The 22,858-nt window shown below is 34.7% G+C and overlaps 1 protein-coding gene across 1 annotated transcript in view; it reads right to left on the minus strand.

The window, feature by feature from the left end:
• The window catches only part of Mkp3 (Mitogen-activated protein kinase phosphatase 3), a 66,769-nt gene that overhangs the window by 3,309 nt on the left and 40,602 nt on the right, over positions 1 to 22,858 (minus strand). The window contains exons 2-3 of the mRNA XM_065358989.1: positions 7,339 to 7,700; positions 4,915 to 5,050 (exon numbers count right to left, since the gene is read on the minus strand). Of these exons, the coding sequence (XP_065215061.1) occupies positions 4,915 to 5,050; positions 7,339 to 7,700 (498 nt within the window). The remainder of the gene's footprint in view (positions 1 to 4,914; positions 5,051 to 7,338; positions 7,701 to 22,858) is intronic.

Consider the following 22,858-nt stretch of genomic DNA (forward strand, 5'->3'; position numbering starts at 1 on the left):
AATTAATATTAGTTTTGGGACTTATTTTGACCCTTTTTATTGATCAAGTACGTACTTTTTTAAATCGCCAAAAACAGTCAATTTTGAATTTTCAAAAATTCGCCAAAAATCGAAAAATGAACTTGGGCAGCTGAAAATTTGGTTTTAGGGGGTTTAGACTATGCTCTTTCCAAAAATCGCGGCCCCGTTCAAATCGGAGAGTGACACCTCAAGAGGTTCTCTTTTCAGATCAGAACTGGGGACGATTCGAATAAAAAATGCCATGATTTGATTCGTGATTCGAATCATTTCTTCAGGCGTATTTCATGATCTGTGGTTTGGATCATTTTTTTGGTGAGCCATAAATCACGTTCACTGCGCCTTTTTTTTTACTCCTCGTTCTCTTCATTTGACGACAGCAATACTTTTAATTTTCGCGACATTTTACTCGAATTTTTGGATACTTTATCAACTTTGAATGACGTTCAAGCAATCGCTCTCAAATTCACCCGAATTTTACTAAAATTTCATCAATTTTTTGGCAGTTTTCAATCAATTCATTTTTGTGCTCATTTTGCAGGTTTCATAACACTTGAGGTGATTTTTACCAAACGTAATTCCACTTTGATGATATTTGATTCATTTTATTGATGACGGATATTTTTCTACAATTTTGAGATATTTCATCAATTATCAATCATTTTGTTTTTACGCCATTTTAACAAATTTAAACGTCGTTTTAAACAATTTTCACTAAACGTGAACGTGAAATTTTCAAAGCACTGTAAAATTTTTCTGTGATATTTTTTCTTAATTTCATTCAATTTTGATGATATCTACTTATTTGATCAATTTTCGTAATTTTTCGTAATTAGTCAAGATCTTGAGCTTTTCTGCGACATTTAATCAAGTTTTAGTCATTTTTAACTATTTTCGTGACATTTCAATAAATTTTAAAGCAACTTTCGCAAAGTTCGCCAAAATCGCGCTGATTATCAGGGGAAAATGATTGGAGCTGATCAGCTCATATTCAGATCCAATCAGGTCTCTCCTATTGGATCTGAACAACGGGTGAGAACAACTCTGATTAAAATTTCCTACTAATAAAATGAAACACGAGTTGAATAAAAATGATTCGAAAATTGTGCGATTCAAATCATATTTCTCACGATTTTACCGGAACCTTGACTCAGATTAATCGTTCTTATCGCTCTTTTGATCGATTTAGGCTCAATTTCTCAAAATCTTTCCTTCTATTTCAGGTTCATTACATATTTTTTTCTCCAGAAATCTTCGGGGAAAAAACGAAAGTTTATTTTTTTCTCTCGAAAGAGTAAATTTACTGTCGTCAACACCGAATAAATTTTTACAACCGGCAGTAAATTTTTTTGCAAAGCAAAAGGGGGCTGGAAAAGGGGAGGTGTGATAATATACGGGGTTATAACTCTGACCCGGAAACTTGACCAACCGCATGACCTCGAAAAAGCTCTTTTCTCTCGGCGCAAAAGCTCTTCTCTTTCCGTGTCGCCAAAACTAGGTCATTCATGCCCTTTATACACAGTCTGCGTCTCTCTACTTACGATTCGCGCGTGCTACCTATGCATGAGTCATCGCTTTTCCAGCTCACGCCGAGCAGCCTCAGCCTAGCCGTGGAAATTCACCCCTTCTAGGGGTATTCGCATCGGCGCATTTTTCATCCCTTTCGCGGATACCGTACCCTTCTACAGCTTGTTTTGCGTCGCCTTTTATATATACCAGTCAACTCTTCACTCGGGTAGATGTGCTCCGTCATTAGGCCGATATCGACCAACATTTTAGTCGTTTCAACTTTTTTTCCCCACTACCCTTCCACTTTCCTTCATTCTACTCCTTTTCAGCCCGTCTTCGTCGTCGCTTTATATGTATATATTCCTTTACATAAAGCGCGTGAAACAAGCTCGAACAGAGCTTTTTGAGCGCGGGCACGTGGAATTTTCAAACTATACCGCACCAGAATGCAATATTGAGCCAGTGTTGTAAATAACGACGACGCCAAAAATGTACGATTTTCTCCATTGTTCTTCCTTATTTCGCGAATGCTCGTATAGCTCAATGAAAACTCCATCTGGTACGTTGCTTATTTCAAAATTCGTCGCAATACCAACCGCAAAAGATATGAGGGTGTAGAATAACGTCTAAATTGTCGCCGAATTTTTCTTTTTTTCCCCTATAGTGAAGAGTGAAACGTGCTTCGATGAGTTGAAATTATCGTGAGAATTTTTTTTTTCAATTTTCGAGCTAGGTATTGGATTATTTTGTCATTTTTTTCAAATACGATTTTTAAAAAATTTCACGAAATATTTTTATAAGCATTTTGTTATGTTTTTGTTTATGTTTGAAAATATTAAAAATTTAATGATTCTTTTACATTCCCTTCTAGACAAATAGGTACTGATCTTTTGAAGAAAATCCCTTTTTATTCCATCTGGTTCACTCGAAATAATCAAATTTGACATCATCATTTAAAATATAAAAAATAACATGGAAAAAAACGATGACAGAATTGTGTTACCTATTTAGCGTAACATTTTATTGGGATCAGAAGCAAAATTCTACAAGAATTCTCCATTCGGACACAGTAATACATATAAAGGGAGATGACATCTAAGGAGGTCGATTCTGAATTGTTTACGAAATTCGAAGGCGTTTGGCAAAAACACTGAGATTTGAAAAAATTAGATTTTCAAATCAATAAATTTTAACTCTCTCTAGAGCTCTCCACTGATATCAGCTCAAAGTTTTGAAATTTTGAAAATAGAATATCAACATAAAAAAAATTTATGTTACCTAATGTTTCAACAATTTTTTTTTTCGATTCAACTTCAAGTTTTCTCTTTTCTTACATGATGCATAAAAAACATCATTTCCATACGTTTTTTTTTCTTCAAACTTCAAAAGTTGAAAGGATATTGTGATATTTTTTCGATTTTGAGTTTTTGTTGAATGTGTTTTTGAACAATTTTGACAATGCATGTTCGTCCAGTTTTTAAAAAAATTGAAAATCGACCCACCTCGGTGCATGCCTCAATGACCCTCACCTCTCCTCCTTCTTCTCTAGGAAGCTGTCAAAAATTTCTCAAAAAATTCTCACTCTTGATTCTTCGAGCACTTTTTCATTCTTGGATCTTTTCAAGTAGGAATTTTTTGATAATCTCAATATAATTTCTTTTACAACTTTTCGCCATTTTACAAGAATTTTTAATTGGCAAACGAACTCTCGAAATCAATCGTATTGATCTTTTTTTCAATTCGAGATTTCCTTTCTACAGAAAACAGTTTTCAAAAATATTCAATTAGGATATTCAAAATTTTCGAAATTTTTTCAGGTATTTTGAATGCACTTCGTCGAAAATCTCTCGAGTTTATTCTTTCTGTTTTCACACAAATGCTCAAATTCACATACCTTTTTCATTTTCAAAGTAGATACCTATGTACTTGAATACTAAAAAATTGAAAAACGAAAGCAAAATTTCAAAAGCAAAATACAGGACTTTTCAGCACTTCAGAGCCTGTCAACACCTCTCAATACATAATCGTGATTTGAATTTCAAAACATTAATTATTTTATTCTACTCGAGTTTGAAGCCATTATTCGACTGTATTTCAAAAACTCATTGAATCGAATAAAATCCTCACATCGCAGTTCGAAAAATCTCACCTCGAAATAACATAAAACCCACGGAAAATTTCGTTCAAAAAATACCTAACACAACTGTCAAATCGTTATCATTCAACGTATGGTAGAACACATTAAATATGATTGAAACACCATTAATCCGACTAATATTATCGATAATCTGTTGAAAGACCTACACTCGAATCAACTAACGCACATATAATTCTCCATAATCTACAACACTAACTATGAAACGGACCCGACAAATAATTCATAAAAAGAAAAAAAAAAGGTACATGAAAAAATTCCACACATAATTCACTCACACACCCACGCCATATTAACGTCGCCAAAACAGCATTGATTTATACGTCCACCGTGAAAAATTAGAGCCAACATAATTCATTCGATATTTAGCCTGGCAGTTTATTCAATGAAAAAGAAAAAGAAACATCTCATTTGTTGTAATACGTAATATACCATAGACCTATACATATACGAATGTTGGCGACACTGATTCGCAAAAACGCCATAAAATCGGTCCGAAAGGCGAAATGCGAAAACCCACCCGCAACTTTTCGCCATCGATTCTCTCTCTATAACAGCTACATCGCTTTCCCCATTGATAAACTTTTACATGGAACGAAGCACTTGTTGATAGTCTTTCCAGCAACCACCGAACTGAACCTAACGTTTTCCTTTTATGCGAATAACACATATTCTAGGTACGAGTTAGAAAAATCCAGTACCTTTTTTTCTCGTATAACATTTCGTCGTTTCAGCCTTTAAATTATTAACGAGATTTAGACAAATCCCGTACCAAAGGTACGTGTATTTTACCAAAACTGCCAGCTTTTCGAGTAAATTGTTCATTACTTAAGGGCGCTATTACGTGCCAGGGAATGTAGTAGAGGTTCGAGTTTTTTTTCACCATTCGAATGACAGTCAGATCGAGAGGGAAACATTTTCCTGAAGATTGTACACATCTCGTAATAAATGCATGAATAAATGTTACTTTTGGTAGTGTTTTCTACCCCTCCCCCTCACCAGGTGTTTATTTCGATTGATAAACTGTTCAGATTCAGATTTATTTTACAGACTCCAAGCTGGGTGTGTCAATTATATCACATTCAAGATGCCAGCGCTTATAATCATCCTCTCGATTGGATTTCGTCTTTGAAAGGAAAAAATCTACTCTTTTTGAATCAGTAAGGTCGAGGTACATGCGGTAAATTTTGTGTAAACATTTCGTAAAATTAGAATATTGCACGTATATTTACCTATAAATTGTATGGCCTTAGGGAAGAAACTCGCTAGATTTTGACTCCAGTGATCCGCTATTGGAATTTGCATGTATTTCATACTACTAGTTTTTTCGAATTTATTCGGTAAATCTGGAGTTACATTTAGAATGTACTGTGAACAATAGAAACAAAATAATCATTTTTAAATAAATTGTCATATGAGGTACCTAGGTAAGTAAGTAAGTAAGCAAGTAAGTAAGTAAGTAAAAGTATTAGGTAAAAATAGCAGCTAATATTTCACCAAAATCACCGACTTATTCAGCATTTTGACTGAGTGCCTAGAAGAGAAGCTCATTCGATCTTTTTCAATTTCTATGAAAAAAGCTCTTTATAATTCGACCATAACTTAAACAATAATAATTTTCTTGTAACTCGTATCTTTTAGAAAACTCAAAGACCTTCCTATTTCATGTCCTCGAGCACGACTGTCCATTTCGAATATTTTTAATTTTGTACTCATTTGAAGCGAAACAAAAACCAGAAAAGGAAAAAAAAACTCAATTTACGAACATTTTCTACCATTTTTTTGAAAGGTTCGCTGAAAAGCTTGAATAAACGTGGTTCACCATTGCATATAGTTTGACCCGAAGGCGCGCGCAAGCGCACATTTTCAAAAGTACATGACCTACATAAATTATGAATAGAACCCTTTTTGTATGGAGAATTTAACGTAGATTAATTTTGTTCATAACTATTTTTCACGTACAATAACGCGCCCGTATGTTTTGAAACGAAAACAAAAATGAAAAAATGCATAACCTTATCCTTGTTTCATTTTAACCGGGATGAAGGATGTGTAAAAGAGAGGAGAAAGGGATGAGAATATTTATGATTTAATAAATTTACATACGTAGGGAGTGAAAAAAAAAGATCGGGAACTGAAAAATTATACCTACTGCCTATAACCGAACCAAGAATTTCTAATGCAGTATGGTTTTAGTTTCACTTTTTTCAATTTTTTTTTCAAATCAAGTTTTCAGTATTTAAAACATTAGTTGCTCGCTGGGAATTGTACAAAAAATAAACCTCTTTTTTTTTACTGAAATTGTAGGACAGAAACTTTAATAGGCTACATTTTTTTCGCGAATTTCAGTAATCTCAAGGTATCTGCTCACTAAATAAAAATTTTTTTAAAAATGTAAAAGGATGACCTTTTAATGATTTTTGAATGACTGAATTTCCACTTTTGGAAGATCTTTTTTAAAAATTAAGTAGGGTCAAAATTCAACTTTAATGGGTGATTTTTATGGAAAAAATTTCATCACATCATGAATTTTTCATCCACAGTTAATGAATGACACGTTGAAATTCTATCAATTTTTGATAAGTTTCAAATAATTTCCATGAAAATTTTACGATTTACCTATATAATTCTTTTTGCGATTTTTTTTCACGATTTTATTTTATTTCAATACATTTTTGATCAATTTTTACGTAATTTTCCAGATATTTTGCTCAATTTTCACACTGTTTCGTCAATTTTCAGTCCATTCAAACAATTTTTATGACATTTCAACAAATCCTTAAGACATTTTTGCATCAATTTTAAGAATATTTAATTCATTTTTGGTCAAAAGGATCACTTTTTTATGACTTTTGCGAGAACTAAAGTCTAAAAGAATAGCGTGTTGATGACATTGATGACTTGATGAGACACTCTATATTGGATCTGGGCAAAAAAACTATGCTTGTAACGCATCACGTATTGAAATGGATTAAAATTTAGCACTGAACTTAAATTTTCACGTTGGACCCAAAATTGTAACTTTTTTCGTGAATTTCTGCGATATGGACAAAAACTATGCTAGAGTGGTCTATTGAAATGTATTAAAAAATTTAGGCGATGGCAGAAATATCGATGCTTTTTACCCTGATCCGTAATGATTTTTTTTTTGTGAATTTTCGCGATCTGGAGAGAAATTATGCTCGTGACCAATCGAAATTAATTAAAATTTTGCACTGAGCTTGAAAATGTTGATGATTTTTGAAATTTTTACTTTCGAAAATAGAACATTTATTTGTGAATTTCCACAACCTGGGCTACAAAATATTCTTGTGAAATATTGAAATGACTAAATTTTTGCTGAAACTTAAAAATGAAGATGAATTTTACCTTGGCTCCAAAATAAGCATTTTTGAAGTTCGCAACCCCGATGAATGAAAGAAACCCTTTCGACCTGTCGAAGTGGATTAAAATTTCTCGCTGAATTTGAAAAAATGTTCACGATTGTTTAATCCCAAAGTTAAGCTTTTTTCTGCATCTCGTCAGGGTAATTTGTCTCGTTGAAATTCGAATGAATTGGCCGACAAACTTTTCTCAATTTTAATCCAATTTCAAAATTTAAGGAGCCGCTACTGATTAAAATTTTCCATGTACTTATTACATGGTGAACAACTTACTTTGATTCCGTGTCGGCTCAAAGCCTCTAAATCCTCGGAATTGGCCGCATTCCCTAAATACAAATACGGTACGATCTCGATGGGGAAATCTCTATCGTCGTCGAAACCCAAAGACGCTGCTGTATCCAAATGCTCGGAATCGGAACTACTATCTTCTGTACTACTTGAAGGTAACGCTGGTGTTTTCTGCCTCGCAAACGTAACCGCCGAACTGCTAATTCGCAACGATTGCAAACCCATCAATGGCACAGTCACATTTGGATCGCTCGTAGCTAAATCCGCTCCGGCTCCGGGGCTCTCCAATAATTCGCTACACGATTCGCACCATTCCGGATACGCGCGATGAAATTCGTTGAAACCATCTGCGAAAACGCAAAACAAAAAATATTCACGTAAATGAAAATCAAGCGAAAATACGAGTAATTCAGTACATAAATATAAAAAAGATGCTCGACATTTGAACGCTGCTGTGGGAAGAACCAGAGCGAGCAGGGTAAAAGCTTTAAAAACGTTTCACGTATAATTAGAAGAAAAATCGCGCGCGGAAAACTCTATCCGCACACTGCTTTTTAATCGAGTTCGAATTTAGGTCAACTCGAGTTCATATACATATTATATGTGTTCGTATTTATACCTAGATCATCGTCATCGTTTAAATGGAATTTCCCGCGCACAAACGTCTCAACACGACGTATGTTTTTTCATCTTTTCCGTCGCCTCTTCTTCCTCATCCTCGAATTGGTCGTAAATAGAGACTATCGAGCTTATTTTAAACGCGTATAACTTCCTTAAGGATATGCCATGCCGGACGAGTTCCTTCACTCGGGCGGAAATTCCACCAAACCAAGATAATATGTACAACATCTCGTTCGTAATCCTTCTTTACGTCTTACGTCTTACTTACGTGCAGTCGTATAGCTGGTTGTTATCATTGATTAACATTTCCTCTCACGATGATAATTTACATTTCGTCGGTAAATCCGTCCCTTCGAAATGTCTATTCTGTTTCCCAAAATAGTAAACGCCTCGACATATGCTAACTCAAACCCACAGCCTTTGCCCTGTATGCGATTTTTTTCGCGGAACACATTTCTATTTACCAATCGCAAAAGTTGTATAATTTTCAAGGATAAAAACTTCGCAAATAAAGACGCGTTCCTAAACACGAGCCATGTATTCATTCAAATACTCAAATCGGTCCCAACAATACAAGGCGGAAACCCACGAACTATGACGTCAATGATAGCTTTTTGTAAAGGGTGCGCCGAACCAACCACGTGAAAACGGGTACAAAATTCAAATATACAGATGCTGACGGCGCCGCGGCCCAATAAAAGCATGCCTACTCGAGGGCCTTACACTGTTACCATTTACCAACGATCGAATATTCCTTCCGTTTATTCTGTCAATTGCTTACGTAGGTACGTGGTTCGATTAGAAATCGGCTCAAATACGTACTTATCGTTCATTCGAAAATCTGTCGTGCACAACTTCAAGCACGTAACATACGTTTTTCCAAGCCCAGATACAGCAGATTCTGCCACCTTTCCTGTTGATCGGATATTTCATATTTTTCAATTCGTCGTTTCCAAAATTATTGCATAAATTGTACGAAGCGTGCTACTCGATAAGTATCGTTTGGTTTATTAGTAGTGAAAAACGGTTATTTCATCCAGTCCGAAAGTCCTACCCAATACTTATGAAACCTTTGAAATACCTACATTTTATTTTAATGAAGTACTAACTAGTAAGACGTTTGAGTATTGATTTTAGGAAAGCTGAATATCTATTCGATAGTTAGTAAATTGAAAGTTATTTCCATTGAATCGAATAACTACGAACAGTTTTCAAATCAATTTGCTGATCACAGCGCAATCACACAATAATTCAACATCTGATTTTACAAGATGAAGTGAAATTAACCCTTTCCCACTTAAAAGATTATACCTACCAAAAAAAATTAATTCATAAAAACTTTCTCAAACATTTTTCTACTAAAACTGAAAATGAAACCGAAAAATTGAAATAAAATTGAAAATTCTGAGCATGCAATCGAAAAAAAAATGAAATCCAAAAATGAAATCAAAAACTGACGTTGCTATTCATTTTAAAATGATTTTTTTTCATCAACGACTCTTACAAAAAATACATTTCAACTACCTATCACAATAATTTTTGAATTGGATAAAAAAATTAAAACATCTTTCAAAAATGAACAACAACCCGAAATTTTAAAAGCTGAATTTCATTTTGTCAATTTTTGATCAATTTAAAAAAAATTAAATTCGGTTCATTTTCCATCAGAAAGTTGAAATTTGATCAAAATAAAGTACAAAGAGAGCTGAAATTTCTGCATTTTCCATTTCTTAAATTGACTTATCACAGTTTTGAGCCATACAAAAACCTTCAGCAGATTTTTAGATTCTCCCGGTTTCAAAAAAAAATCACACCAGAAGGATTTAATACATAAAATTTTGCATCTTAAAACTCAGATTAGCCATTCAAGTTCACTCTTTGGCTGCATTCATCTTCAGAATTGTTTTCATTGATTGGTGGGGGGGGGGGGTTGTGGAAGACAAACAATGGACATGCTCCATATTTTTTCCAATCATAGAAATCTTCGAGGGTTTTCGACTTCATGTTAAATGCATAAATTTTTGGACATTTGCATGCAACATTTTGCAACAATACTCCACAAAAAAAAGTGAGCTGAGAATTGATGCGTCAAAGGCTCAATGAAGCCCCTGTGGGAGGGAACTCAGGTGCCGGTTACATGCTTCTTGCTAGTGATTTCAGCCGAGATTACTTGGGGGGAATGTGCCATTGTGGGTGGGTGTTGTTTAATCCCCTTGCCTTCCTGGCCGGCCCCCGAATGGCAGCAGATTCCAACTCCTAGTCGCACGTCCACGTCGTGGGGCTGGAAAATTGTCAAACTTGTACGATTTTTTTCTGTGAGTTTAATAATGTAGTAACATTAATAAAAACTGGTGGAAAATTCCTAATTATGAATAAATTTTTAGTCTCTTCGTATCGATGGAAAATCACCATTCGCATCGCTGCCCTTTAACCGGGTCAATAAAATTGACATTTTTCAATGAAAAGGCCATCCTAGTAGATTTTTTTAGCAAAACTTTCTCAACAACCCAATACAATACTGAGAAATTGCCATCACGAACAAACGTTGGTACCAGGTACCCAAATTTCAGCATCTCTACGGATTCTAGCTAAAAATCACGTGGCATCGTAACCAACTAGAATATTACAGAAACGAAAAATAATCTAGAAATCTACGCAAATCGTACGTTATACTCTGCACAAAAATCATCGATCAAAGAACACGTTCGTTGGCGAGTTTGACAGGAAACGATAAAAACCTCGACATGGTAGTTTGGCTGGCCGTAAAATTCAAGGTCAATTTAGTCTCCGCTAATTTATCATAGTTATACGGTATCATTCGAAATCAAAAAAAATTTTCTAGTCGTATTACCATCGTGTATCGCGCCACGCCATCTCATGAATCATATTTTACGTCCGCTTTTGCCTTTTTCATCAACTTTCGTATCGTATTTTTCTTATACTCGTATATGTACTCGTAATTACGCTCGAGCAGAATACACGTTGCTGAAATTTTTCTCATTACATTTAGTACAGAAAAATAGTACCTGACCCTGCGGCAGCCGCAAAAACACCAATCGCGCGTCGTTTTATATTTTAACGTTTTTAAAATTGAATGAAAGATTAACCTTCTTTCAGAGCGAAAAACGCGTGTTTCGGATAGATTGACCCACATTAAAGGACAAGCATCAGGGTGGTGAAATACGCTAAACTCGTAGTTTTCCTTTTCCTCGCCTGCTTCTGCTCCTTACGGTTCATCTTTCCTGCACAAAGCAGCGTTTCACGTTTACGTGAAAATGCCATATATTTATATGAGGAGGACGAAATGCGAGCTGAGCTGCGTTGCTTTTACTCGACCACGATGGAATTCAAATTCTATATACGTCGTATTATGAGATTCGAAATTTCCTCTCTGTTCTTTTCTTTTCCTCGCATGCGGAAATAAAAGGGTTTTTCGAATGCGTTACTCGAGGCGATTAAGTACGTACGTCTGTCTATGCTGCAAAGAAAGCAGTGTCCTGAATCTTGGAACGCGAATACGACTACGTGTAAAATGGAAAAATAAATATTTCAAAATGCTGCCAGTGGCTGCGAAATAATTGAAATTTTTTGGAAAAAAAAATAATCGAGCTGTTACTATTGTTCAATGGAATCTACATACATAAATAATTGCGTTTCAAGTATTTTGGACATGGTTGCAGAACAATTTTACCGAATTTTCAATTTTTTAACTATGTATTTACTTATCAAAGTAAAAAAAAAGTTGGTAAATGGATATGAATTTTTAGCAGGAGGAAGGGGTGGAGAAAAAGGATTACTCAACTGAAATCCTATATTTTCTGTTTGTACATTTTTTTTACTCAATTTAAATTTTGGTATCTGAGGAAGAGGAGGGGTTAAAATGCCTCCTGCCTCTGTTCTGATAAGTCAACGTTCAAGTCAATCTGCATAAGTATGTAACTACATATATTGTACTTATTGACGTACGTACTTACTTACTTACTTATGGATAATTATTGATCTGAAAGAAATGAAAGCCACGTGAAAAATTTTATGATTTATCCACACATCATCCGAAGTGGAATTTTGAAAAAATGAGACAGAAGAACGAGAATTCCCAACTAAAATGAAAAACTAGTGAAGTTTTCCCCATTTTTTTTCATTCAAAAACAAAATTTGCTAAGAATCCACCATCTTCAAATAACAATCACAACAAACTGCTGAAATGATTTGAGTTTTCTCATTTCTGGAGAAAAGCGAATGTTTACTGGAGGCTCCAGATTGCTTCGAATGTGGTCAAAATCGATTCAGTAGGTTGACTTTAGTCGGTAGTATACCTACACATGAACCGATAATCAAATTTCATTTTGAAATTAACTCTCCAAAAATTCATCAAAAATGGAAAAATTCTAACTTTTGTAGCTCAAAAGTTTGGTTCTAAGAAGTGAGTGATGAGCTCTTTTAATAAGCCAAATCTCAGCTCAATCTGACCCTTGTTGCGAATCTGAAAATACGTATGTCTCAATTTTAGTTAGAATTACAGACTCACAAGAGCAACCAAAATAAGATCAAAGAAGAGGGTAAGGGGAGGGTAAGAAATTGATCGAAATTACTGAAATATTCGTATTTCAAATTCAAGAATTTAATCTTGGTAAATTTCAATCTTTTGAAATGCATTATGAAGCTACTCGTCTAAAAATGTCACCTTGAAAAATGCTCGAAATTTTTTTCCAAGATATAAGATTTCTTTTTTGAAAATATACGATTGTTGCAAGCTTTTGTATAGATTCGCAACATCGCATCGTCGACATTTGTGTACATTTGAATTATTCGACAACTACGACGACGACGAGAAAAATTAAATTTTTAGATACGATATCTGATTCGGGATGCTGGCGCAGGCGACGTTTGTTGGCAAGATACGGTAAAATTTCGAGTTTTCGATAATTTTTCGCCATCTTTTGCGGTAAAGCTTCATTGTGTAGTACCTATTGCGATGTATCTGTGCTACCTACTCGGAGTGAGCTTGATGATTTTTCCAACTTTTCGCCGTCGACGACGACGACGAATTAATATCTGTCGTCTGGAGGTTGCTTTCAATGGGCGAAAATATAAACGAACGCGAGAGCTGATTTTTCGTCAAAAGAAATGTCAAGTAAAAAGATGATTTTCCAAGATAATGAAGCGCTAAGGGTATTTCAATCAAACCTACACGCTGTAAACTTCCAATTAAATTTATCAGTACCTCGGGTTTTTGCACTTTTGTACAACTATAATATCGCATTGTAATACGTAATACTGTATAACCGAATCATATCACGAGGGAGTAAAATGACGAAGATTTCATCGCATACAGTTCCACGGTTCGGTATCTCCTCTCGTGTAATACCCATTCGAAGCATGTGTTGACATATGCAGAGGAGTTGTATCTAAATTGATCATTTCCATAATGATGATAATTTTCGCGTAGGTAAACGCGCCAATGAATTTCTGGAAGACTGTTTTACAAAAGATATACGTACGTCGCGCTGCTCGTGACGTTTATGGTACAAAGTGAAGAATTTTTCACATTTTTAAAATTTATTTACTGATTTTTTTTTTCGTGAGCACGAATCAAGTTTGAAAATGGGTATCTCCTTTAAACCTTGTCCTGAAGTAAAGTGCTTCCATTAAATGGCACAAAATTCAATCTAACTTCTTCTTACGTTGCGTTATGCTGATTATAGTAGTTGAAGAACCAGTTGTACGAGTTAGCTGTGTCCGTTTTGTGGTAAATTCGCCAATAATCAAACGTTTTACACTCGATGAAATTTTCTTTCATTTTGATACTTGGCCAACAAAGTGTTGAAATGAGCTCGAAATTGAACATATTTTTAATGAATTGAAAAAAAATATATTATTTGCCCTCTGATCTACTGAAGGGGAAAATTAAAGTACCTAGACCTACCTGACAGTTGATCATAAATTTTTTGAAAAATTTGTTCAAGAGAAAATATTTTTCTGTCTCTCAGCAGTATACGTCAGCACAAAATTATTTGATGATATCTATTATAATATTTCTATTTTTGTCATACCAAAAATCCAGAAAAAATTGCAGATCATTCATTTTTTCCTCAAAATTTGAACTATTGACACCGTTGAAATGATCTCATTTGAAGGAATAGCACTTTTTCGACGCATTTAAATTTTAAAAATTTTATGTCGGTGGAATAATTTGGAGAGAAAAATTAAGGGAAAAAAATCTGACTCGGTTGAATCTTAATTGCAAATGCGGAAAAGGGAGGATTCGAGCCATTTTTGATTACAAATGTGACAATAGTAAGGCCTAACTATGTACTTTTCCAGAAAACTGAAAAATGAACTCAAGTTGCCAAGATGTTCTTTTCAAAAATCTAACTTTTACGGAATCAATTTGCAGTATTGAAGTGATTCCCTGGTAAACTGACCACAATCTTTCTTTCCACCCTTCCCTTTCAACTCTAATTTGTGGAAACAGTATACCTAGTTTCGATGTAAAGTTTCCATTGGCATACTTTTGATTCTACAGCGAAAACTTGCATGAATCTCAGTCAAAGGAAATTCTATACGGTTCTTGGTAGAAGTTTGCAAATGGCTTATATTTGTACCTTATACGTACAATTACATATTAAAAGGTATCGGGGCTAACGCCTCAACGGCTTCATCGGCTGCATTTACTCCGTCCAAACAAATTAACGCTCTCGGAGAAATGGTCTTTACATACCTACTGTGGAAAGTAAACAGATAATCCGAAGAGGGACAGGGGGAGAGTCGAGATTGAAAATACGGTCTTGTATTTCGAGCTGTAGGCGGCGGTTATCGGTATACTGTTATTTTTGGATATTGGCGGAAATATGGCAAAATGGTCGGTTTTCATTAGCACATTTATCGACATGTGGCTTTGGCATTGTGGCGGTTTACCATCAGACCGGAAACGCGCCGCAAAAAGTGGAAACGGAAATTGAAAAGAGGCCGATTTAATGTTTATACGAACGAGAGAGCGTGTGTGCGTGTAAGTGTGATGTACGCGTGTTCATACTTTAATTGAAGAGACGATGAGGAAAAAAAGGAAGTTACGAGTAGTCGGTTTCTCGAAAGAAGGAAAAGAAAAAAAAAATATTTCAACCGTCGTCGTACATGAAATATGACAATCACGATGACATTTCCTTTTTACAAAAAGGAAGACCTAAGTGATTTTCAAGTATTACCACGCAAACAAATGCTTATTAAAAAGTAACCAAAGGTAATTGTGGCGTACTTCGAGTATAGCTTGAAAAATGTACCCATCGGTGACAGTAAAATTTTTCTCATCATCTAAATGAAATTTGAACGAATTTTATATTTGCTAACCATCCCCCGCTCGTTCTGAGTTCTCATGGATCAAATTTTTCAATCGCAATTTAATTCGCATCAACGTCGTCGTCGTTGTCATCGTCGTCGTGGCGAAATTCACGTTCAGATTCCTTCAGTCGAACATCGATTTGCATTTTCCGGTCGCACCGAACAGTGTTTTTTGCCAGTTGAAAAATTAATTCGTTTCCGGAATAAATTTGCTCGCAGAACTTCCTATTTTTGGTCGTTAAATTAAAACGATCAAAACGAATCGAGCGAGGAAACATTTCGTAACCGGTTTCCAATAAACGTTAAAACTTCTGTTTTTGCGAGCTGCAGATTTGGAGGCTTCGGAGGCGAATGAATTTTCATAAAAATTTAATTTTAGAAGAATTGTTACGAAACAATTTTTTGGTGAACATTTTCTATCGTTAGATTCATAACCAATGCACCGAGCTGTACATGCGTTTTTAAAATGAAAGGTAGAAAAATAATATGTAATTTCAAAAATAGGTAATTCGAGTTCATCTACCTAATTTTATTCCGAATAAGCTCGTTACGATATTTTGATTTGAATTCAAAATCCTCCCCTTCTTCTCAAAGTCATACATTTCGAGGTATACCAATTCAACCCTGTGCGAAAATGTTCTTCGAACAGGTTGTATAATCCGCTCGACTCATCTTCCACATCCGAATCTGAATCGTTCAATGTCAAACGTCCTTGAGGGATTTACAACCGTTTTACACTCGTATCTCTATACCTACAGCACAGGCATCCAAGGGAGAAAAAATAACGAGATATCCGTTTCGTATTTCGCCATCTTATCCTTTTCAAGGCGTGTCACTCCTTTTCACAAATGACCGGACACACGGCTCAACCGGATATCCGTCCCAAAAATTTCACAAACAGCCTTAAATGTATAAGCATTTGGCGACGTTTGAATTTCCTTTAACCGTCTTTCGTTCGTTTTTAAATCGCCATATACTTACAGGTAAGTTATTTGCTGTAATCCCACAAAAAAACGAAACGAAAAACAATTCTTTTTACATCATTTTCTCGCCACTGAGGTGTATTTTTATAGGTAAAATATATTCTCGCAGGAACTCAGGAAGTGACGCGAACGTTTTTCTCGTATTGCGATTTAATTGTTTCGTGGTCGAGTGAATTTTGTGAATTAAATGCGAAAAGAAGAAGAAAAAAACAGAGGTGAAGACCGCGACCGACCGGCTCGGCCCGGTCGAGTTTTTCTGAATGAAGCGTCGTCATCTTCAATGAAATACGCTACCGTGTGCGTTTTCGTTTACTCTACGCTTATTGTTTCAAGAAACGGAAGTATAATTGAGTCTAAGGACGTTTTATTAATATTGTTTCGTGAATTGTTTTTTTTTTTTGTTAATAAATTGAAGCATCATGTACGTCTACGAACGTGATGGTAGATTTCGAGCGTTTGCGCTTCTTTCAGTCTCGCTTTCTTACGGTTATAATCATCGTTCGAATATTATTTTTAGATGCGGCTTATTTCGAATAGTTTTTGTTATTAATATTTCAACCATTGAAGACCTAAGTGTTTCTATTCTTTGTAAAATTCAATTCGAACTCGTATTGAAAAGTCATTTTAAATACACTGTCTGTTTCGAACAAACCACGCTGGAGTAGCGTTTGGAAAAAAAAACACGATTCAGAAATCAACAACCAAATTATCGTCATTAATTCAAAAACATTTCATGTGCACGCTTATATTCACCTGTATGATGAAAATCGATCCAAAATATCATCTTTTATGTGTCAAAATGTGCCTGAAACCATTCACGCAAACCCCATTTGTTAAAATACATTATATGAGACATTGTACTCGTACGTAGAAGTACGTTCATTTTCTACTATATTTTAATTCAGGGTGTCTACCGGAATTTTTTAACCGAAAACCACTACCTTTCAAAAAAAAAATCACTGCCTTCCAACATACTTTTATCCCCCCCCCCCTCACACAAGAACGATTTTTCATTTTTTTTTTGAACTTTGTAATTTTTTACATTGGAGTAAGTACACGTTTTCATCAATTTGAAATCAATTTCAATGATTTTATAACCATTGCTACATTTATTCAAGTTGATGAATGAGCGAACTCGAAAAATTAACAAATCAACCAAGATTTCGAGAATAAAATTCTTCCAAATATGAAAGACACGGGATTTTTTCTAGCAGTGATTTTCAGAGTGTCTAGTCCAACAAAATTTCAAAATAAAAAAGCAGGACTTCAGCAGGGCATTTTTTAAACACTTGTGATTTTTCAAGAGGGGGGGGGGGTGGACTGGGAAAAATTTTACATCAACATTTTTTACTTTTCCAACGTCTTCAAACATCCCAAGATTTTTTTCAAGCAAGTGGATGTCGAAAATATACATAATTTTGTCATTTCAATTTTTGATTTTATTTTCAACTTTAGGTTCTTGTTACTGTAATGAAATTGGGCGAACAAAAAACTTTTTCAAAATAAACAATTTTTAAAAATCGATGGAAAATTTGAACAACATTTGGGAAAAAATATACAAATTTTTTGAAAAAGCTATCGAAAATTTGTATTTTGAGGGGTATAAAAACGTTGTTTTCTTGGGTAATGAATGAAGAAGTTTATTATTTTTGCTTCAAAATTTTAAAATTATTTGAATGATTATTTTTTTAAAAAAAAGTCAAACCTGAAAAAAAAGCAAACGAGCCCGAGTGAAGCGAGGCCAAGAAAGCGTTCAAAAATTCATCAATGATACTTGATCGGAATAATTATCATAATGCGTAGGTAACTCTGAACCTCACAATTTTTTCCAGATGCCATTTGAATTTTGACAACGAAGTTTGAGTAAAAAATAATGAACACGAGAAGGAAAAAACACATTTTGTATTTCAACGAAACTAAAACCAGATTTTTTCTTTCGAAAAAGTAGGTTATTCGCAACAAACGGAGCATCCATACAATTTTAAGCAAAAAATGTGGATAAAATTAAATCAACAAATACTAATGCGACTTGAGACAGATCTGTAGACTTTCATTAGTGTGTTTTTTTGGTTCAGAAATCTGCTAAAAATGAAGTAAACAAATCTTTTTACTTCAAAGTGGGGCGATTTTTTGAAAAAAAATGATTAAAATGCAGCGAATAAATTTGTAGCTTGGAAATAGTCTTGTTTGCTACAAATTTGGGGTGTTTTTTTTTTGGAAAAATTTGGTTAAAATCAAGTAAATAAATATGTAGCCTGGAAACAAATCTGCTTACTTACTTGAGATCAGAATCAAAAAAAAAAAAAAAAAAAACATATTTTCACAGAATTAACAAGAGGACTATCAATTAAAACTCTATATAATTAACAAAGGGTATTCCCGGTTAAGATAGGTGAAATGGCCCTGCTCCCAGATTTGGAAAATCATGATGGATTATTGTTGGGTACCTCCAATAAAAATTTTCGAGCGGAATTTTCGCCCCCCAACCCACCCCCCTTGGTCAGTATAGCCAAAAAACGCGTTTTTTGCGCGAAAAATTCTGTATCCATGAGTGGTGGGGGTAAAATTCTGGTACCACGCAGAATGTGTAGGGAAAGCCTGGGCCTTTCAACACGATTTTTTTCAAAATTTTTTATCATAGTGGTGGGGGTAAAATTGACAAAAGAAAACTTTGAAGCGCCACAGCTCCGAACTGAAGGGTACTACACAAAAACTGTTTTCGCCAAAATGTGTCTTTTTACAAGTACTTTCTTCCTACTAATCCATGAAATTGAAATTTTGTCTGCAAAAGGCTCATATTTGCAAAAAAACTCTAAAAAATACTCGTTTTTCGCGGTTTTTTGCAAAATTATGCGAAATATGCGAAAAATGTATGGAACAAAAAATGTTGAGCGTCGACTTTTACCCTAGAAAACGTGTTCAAAAGATTGTCAAAACGCTCATCTACTGTGCTAAGCGCACGCACACATCACATTTTTGCAGCAAAGTCATGAGATGAGGTATTATGGCACCTGCACTGTGCACTATCTGATAATTGCCACGTTGGTCATGTCGCTACATAGTATGGGGCGAAAAATCGCTACTGCAAACATGTCAAAAATTCCTGCTTTTGCCAAAATTATCAAAAAAGTCACATTTTTATGAAAATTATAAAAAAATTCCAACTTCTGTCGAAATTATCAAAAAAGCACTGTTTTTGGTCATAATTGTCGAAAGATACATACATTTTCTTCTAAATGACGTTATCAAAAAATCCTGATATTTTTTGTAAAAATGAACAGTAAAACCTGTTGTCCAAAATTTCAAAACTTCCAACTTTTTGCCATAATTATGACTTTTTGTAAAAATTGCCAAAAAAAGTACATGTTTTATGCCAAAATGTTCAAAAAACCTTATCGCCAGAATTGTAAAAAAAGTCTCATTTTCGCCAAAATTGTAAAAAAAATTATTAAAAAATCCCAGCTTTTCTCCAAATTTCCAAAAAAGTCCGGTTTTTTGCCAAAATTGTTGAAAAAATACCTTTTTTTGACGTTATTAAGAAAGTCCTAATATTTTTTGTAGAAATGACAAAAAAACTTTGTTAGTAGCCAAAATTTCAAAATTTCCTTCTTTTGCCAAAATGATCCTAAGAAGTCGGTGTTATATTTTTCGCCAGAATTGTCTGCAAAGTTCTGTTCTTGCCTAAATTGTCAAAAAAATCTCGTTTGCGTCAGAATCGTAAATAAGTTCCTTTTTTGTCAAAATTATAAAAAAAACTCCTAACTTTTGTAAAAATTTCCAAAAGAAAACTCCTGCTTTTTGCCGAAATGTTCAAAAAAGTTTGTTGCCTAAATTGGCAAGAATTCTTGATTTTCCCAAAATTATCCTAAAGAAATCCTGTTTTTTGCCAAACCATTGTCAAAATTCAATTTTTTCTCAGTTATTTCAAAATAAATAGGTAAATTACATGCCTATAAGTTAGTATTGTGAAAAAAACTTCTGCTTTTAGCCAACATTGTCAAAACTATAGCTTTTTGTCAAAATTGTCTGCAAGTTCCACTTTTTTGACAAAATATTGTGGGCAAAGGCCTTTTTCTGATGAATTATCCAAATTCTATTTTATGGCAAATTGGTTAATCAAATCTTGTGTTAGCCAAAATAGATTGAAAGTCCAGTTTTTGAAAAAATTGTCAAAAAGTTCTAACGTTTGCCAGAATTTGTCTCAAAAGTGCTGCTTTTTCCATTTTTAAAATCAATACACAACATATACTTTTTTTCAGAATATCTAGTACATAAGTGGGTAAAGGATCTTCAAAAATGCTGAAAAATTGATTTTTCAGACGATTTGTCCCTCATGATGGGTCAAGATTTTGAATTTTGGTAAGATTTGTTGAACATGTATGTATGGTACTTATTGGATTTGAAAAAGATTTTGTTAAAATTTTTGAAAATTGAAATTGGAATCGAAATTTGTATTTTCTGCAAATACTGATTTTGAGTTAGATTTCTGAACAATTTTTGGATAATTTGCCCATTCTATGGCAACTTTATGTAAGTTTGACTTGCGATATTTTCATTTTGAAGGATTTTTTTTGACCAAGCATTGTGGAAATGTGTTTAAAATGAGAAGACCGTGAAAATTATAACTGAATCGCTCTGATCTCAATTTGAATTTTTTTGGTATTTTTTTATTCACGGAGTTCATGATTACAATTTGAGCTAATTTCAGTAGATGAGCGTTTTGACAATCTTTTGAACACGTTTTCTAGGGTAAAAGTCGACGCTCAACATTTTTTGTTCTATACATTTTTCGCATATTTCGCATAATTTTGCAAAAAACCGCGAAAAACGCGTATTTTTTAGAGTTTTTTGCAAATATGAGCCTTTTGCAGACAAAATTTCAATTTCATGGATTAGTAGGAAGAAAGTACTTGTAAAAAGACACATTTTGGCGAAAACAGTTTTTGTGTAGTACCCTTCAGTTCGGAGCTGTGGCGCTTCAAAGTTTTCTTTTGTCAATTTTACCCCCACCACTATGATAAAAAATTTTGAAAAAAATCGTGTTGAAAGGCCCAGGCTTTCCCTACACATTCTGCGTGGTACCAGAATTTTACCCCCACCACTCATGGATACAGAATTTTTCGCGCAAAAAACGCGTTTTTTGGCTATACTGACCAAGGGGGGTGGGTTGGGGGGCGAAAATTCCGCTCGAAAATTTTTATTGGAGGTACCCAACAATAATCCATCATGATTTTCCAAATCTGGGAGCAGGGCCATTTCACCTATCTTAACCGGGAATACCCTTTCCAAATTTTTCGTCAAATATTTCGGAATGATCCAATACGAATAATGGCTTTATTTTTCAACCCTTCAACTCGAAACAATCATTTACCTATATAACTAGTCTGAAGCGTCCAACGAATTTTCAAACTGAATGTTCAAGTGGTTCTCATTCAAAGTAGACCGAAAGTTCGGGAAATTTTGAACAATGTGGATTTCAGCTCTTTTTCCAAAATGGTGAATTTCTTCCCAATTCGCAAAACGATTACAAAATTGATTTGTGTAAATTTGGAAAATCAATTCATTTTTTTCCATCAATTTTCAGTTATTTTTTTCCTATTCCATCTACACCAACTCACGTAGCGTAGTTTTCATTTTTTGTGTAAAAACGTTCCATATTTTTTCAATAATACCTAATTAGATGCATTAGAATCGAGGACGAAACTGTGGAAAATGTAAACTGAACAAAAAAACTACCCAAAAATTTCGAATCGATGCAAATGAAAATTCGCGCCAAGAATCGTAAGCTCGTGTACATCGGTGCAAAAGACGACACGCTACTCGTCGATGATGGCGGCGGCGGCGGTGGCATGCGAATACTTAAAACAGGGAATAAATTAACTCGAAAGAAGTGTCGGTTTCATTCATAAAAAGAAGGGATCAGTTTGGCAAGCGTGGGCGTCATTTACAGCGTAAATCCCGTCGTCGCAGCAGCGTCGACTATACATATACCCTCGAACGTAAAAACGAATTTGCACGAGCGGATGAGAGGCACGACGGTGAATTATTTTGCTTTTTAAGCAGCCTACGCACGATGCGAGGGCGTTTTCGAAATCGTGGAAAGAGCCTAATTTATTTTATTTTGCGTCGCTACGTCGTCGACATGTTTTGCTAAAATTCCTCCATCACATCGAGATGCCTCTCCATTTGGCGACTGTGATGACGACGACGACGAAGCGCGGTATAGCCCTGATCCGCCTTGCCGCTACGTCCACCTGCACAGCTCATTGAATCGTTGAACTTCCGGTTTTCAAAAACACACCACAATTCGGTAGAGCTGACTGAGACGTAAAAATCGCACATAAACTTCGTACTGCGGTGTGGGAGGCACTTCAATGAGTTTTTTCCCTTTTTTTTTCTTTATTCATTACAAATGTCATTTTCAAGGTAGGTATAATCGAAGAAGCAGAAAAAAACATCATCCTTCCTCCTAAGCGATCATCCATTTACGTCTTTCTCCATTTACAATGATATAATGCTGACGCACCAACTTTATACAGGGTGTCCAACCAAACGTCTACCAT

Source organism: Planococcus citri, chromosome 3, assembly GCF_950023065.1.
Source record: "Planococcus citri chromosome 3, ihPlaCitr1.1, whole genome shotgun sequence".
Taxonomy (NCBI): domain Eukaryota; kingdom Metazoa; phylum Arthropoda; class Insecta; order Hemiptera; family Pseudococcidae; genus Planococcus; species Planococcus citri.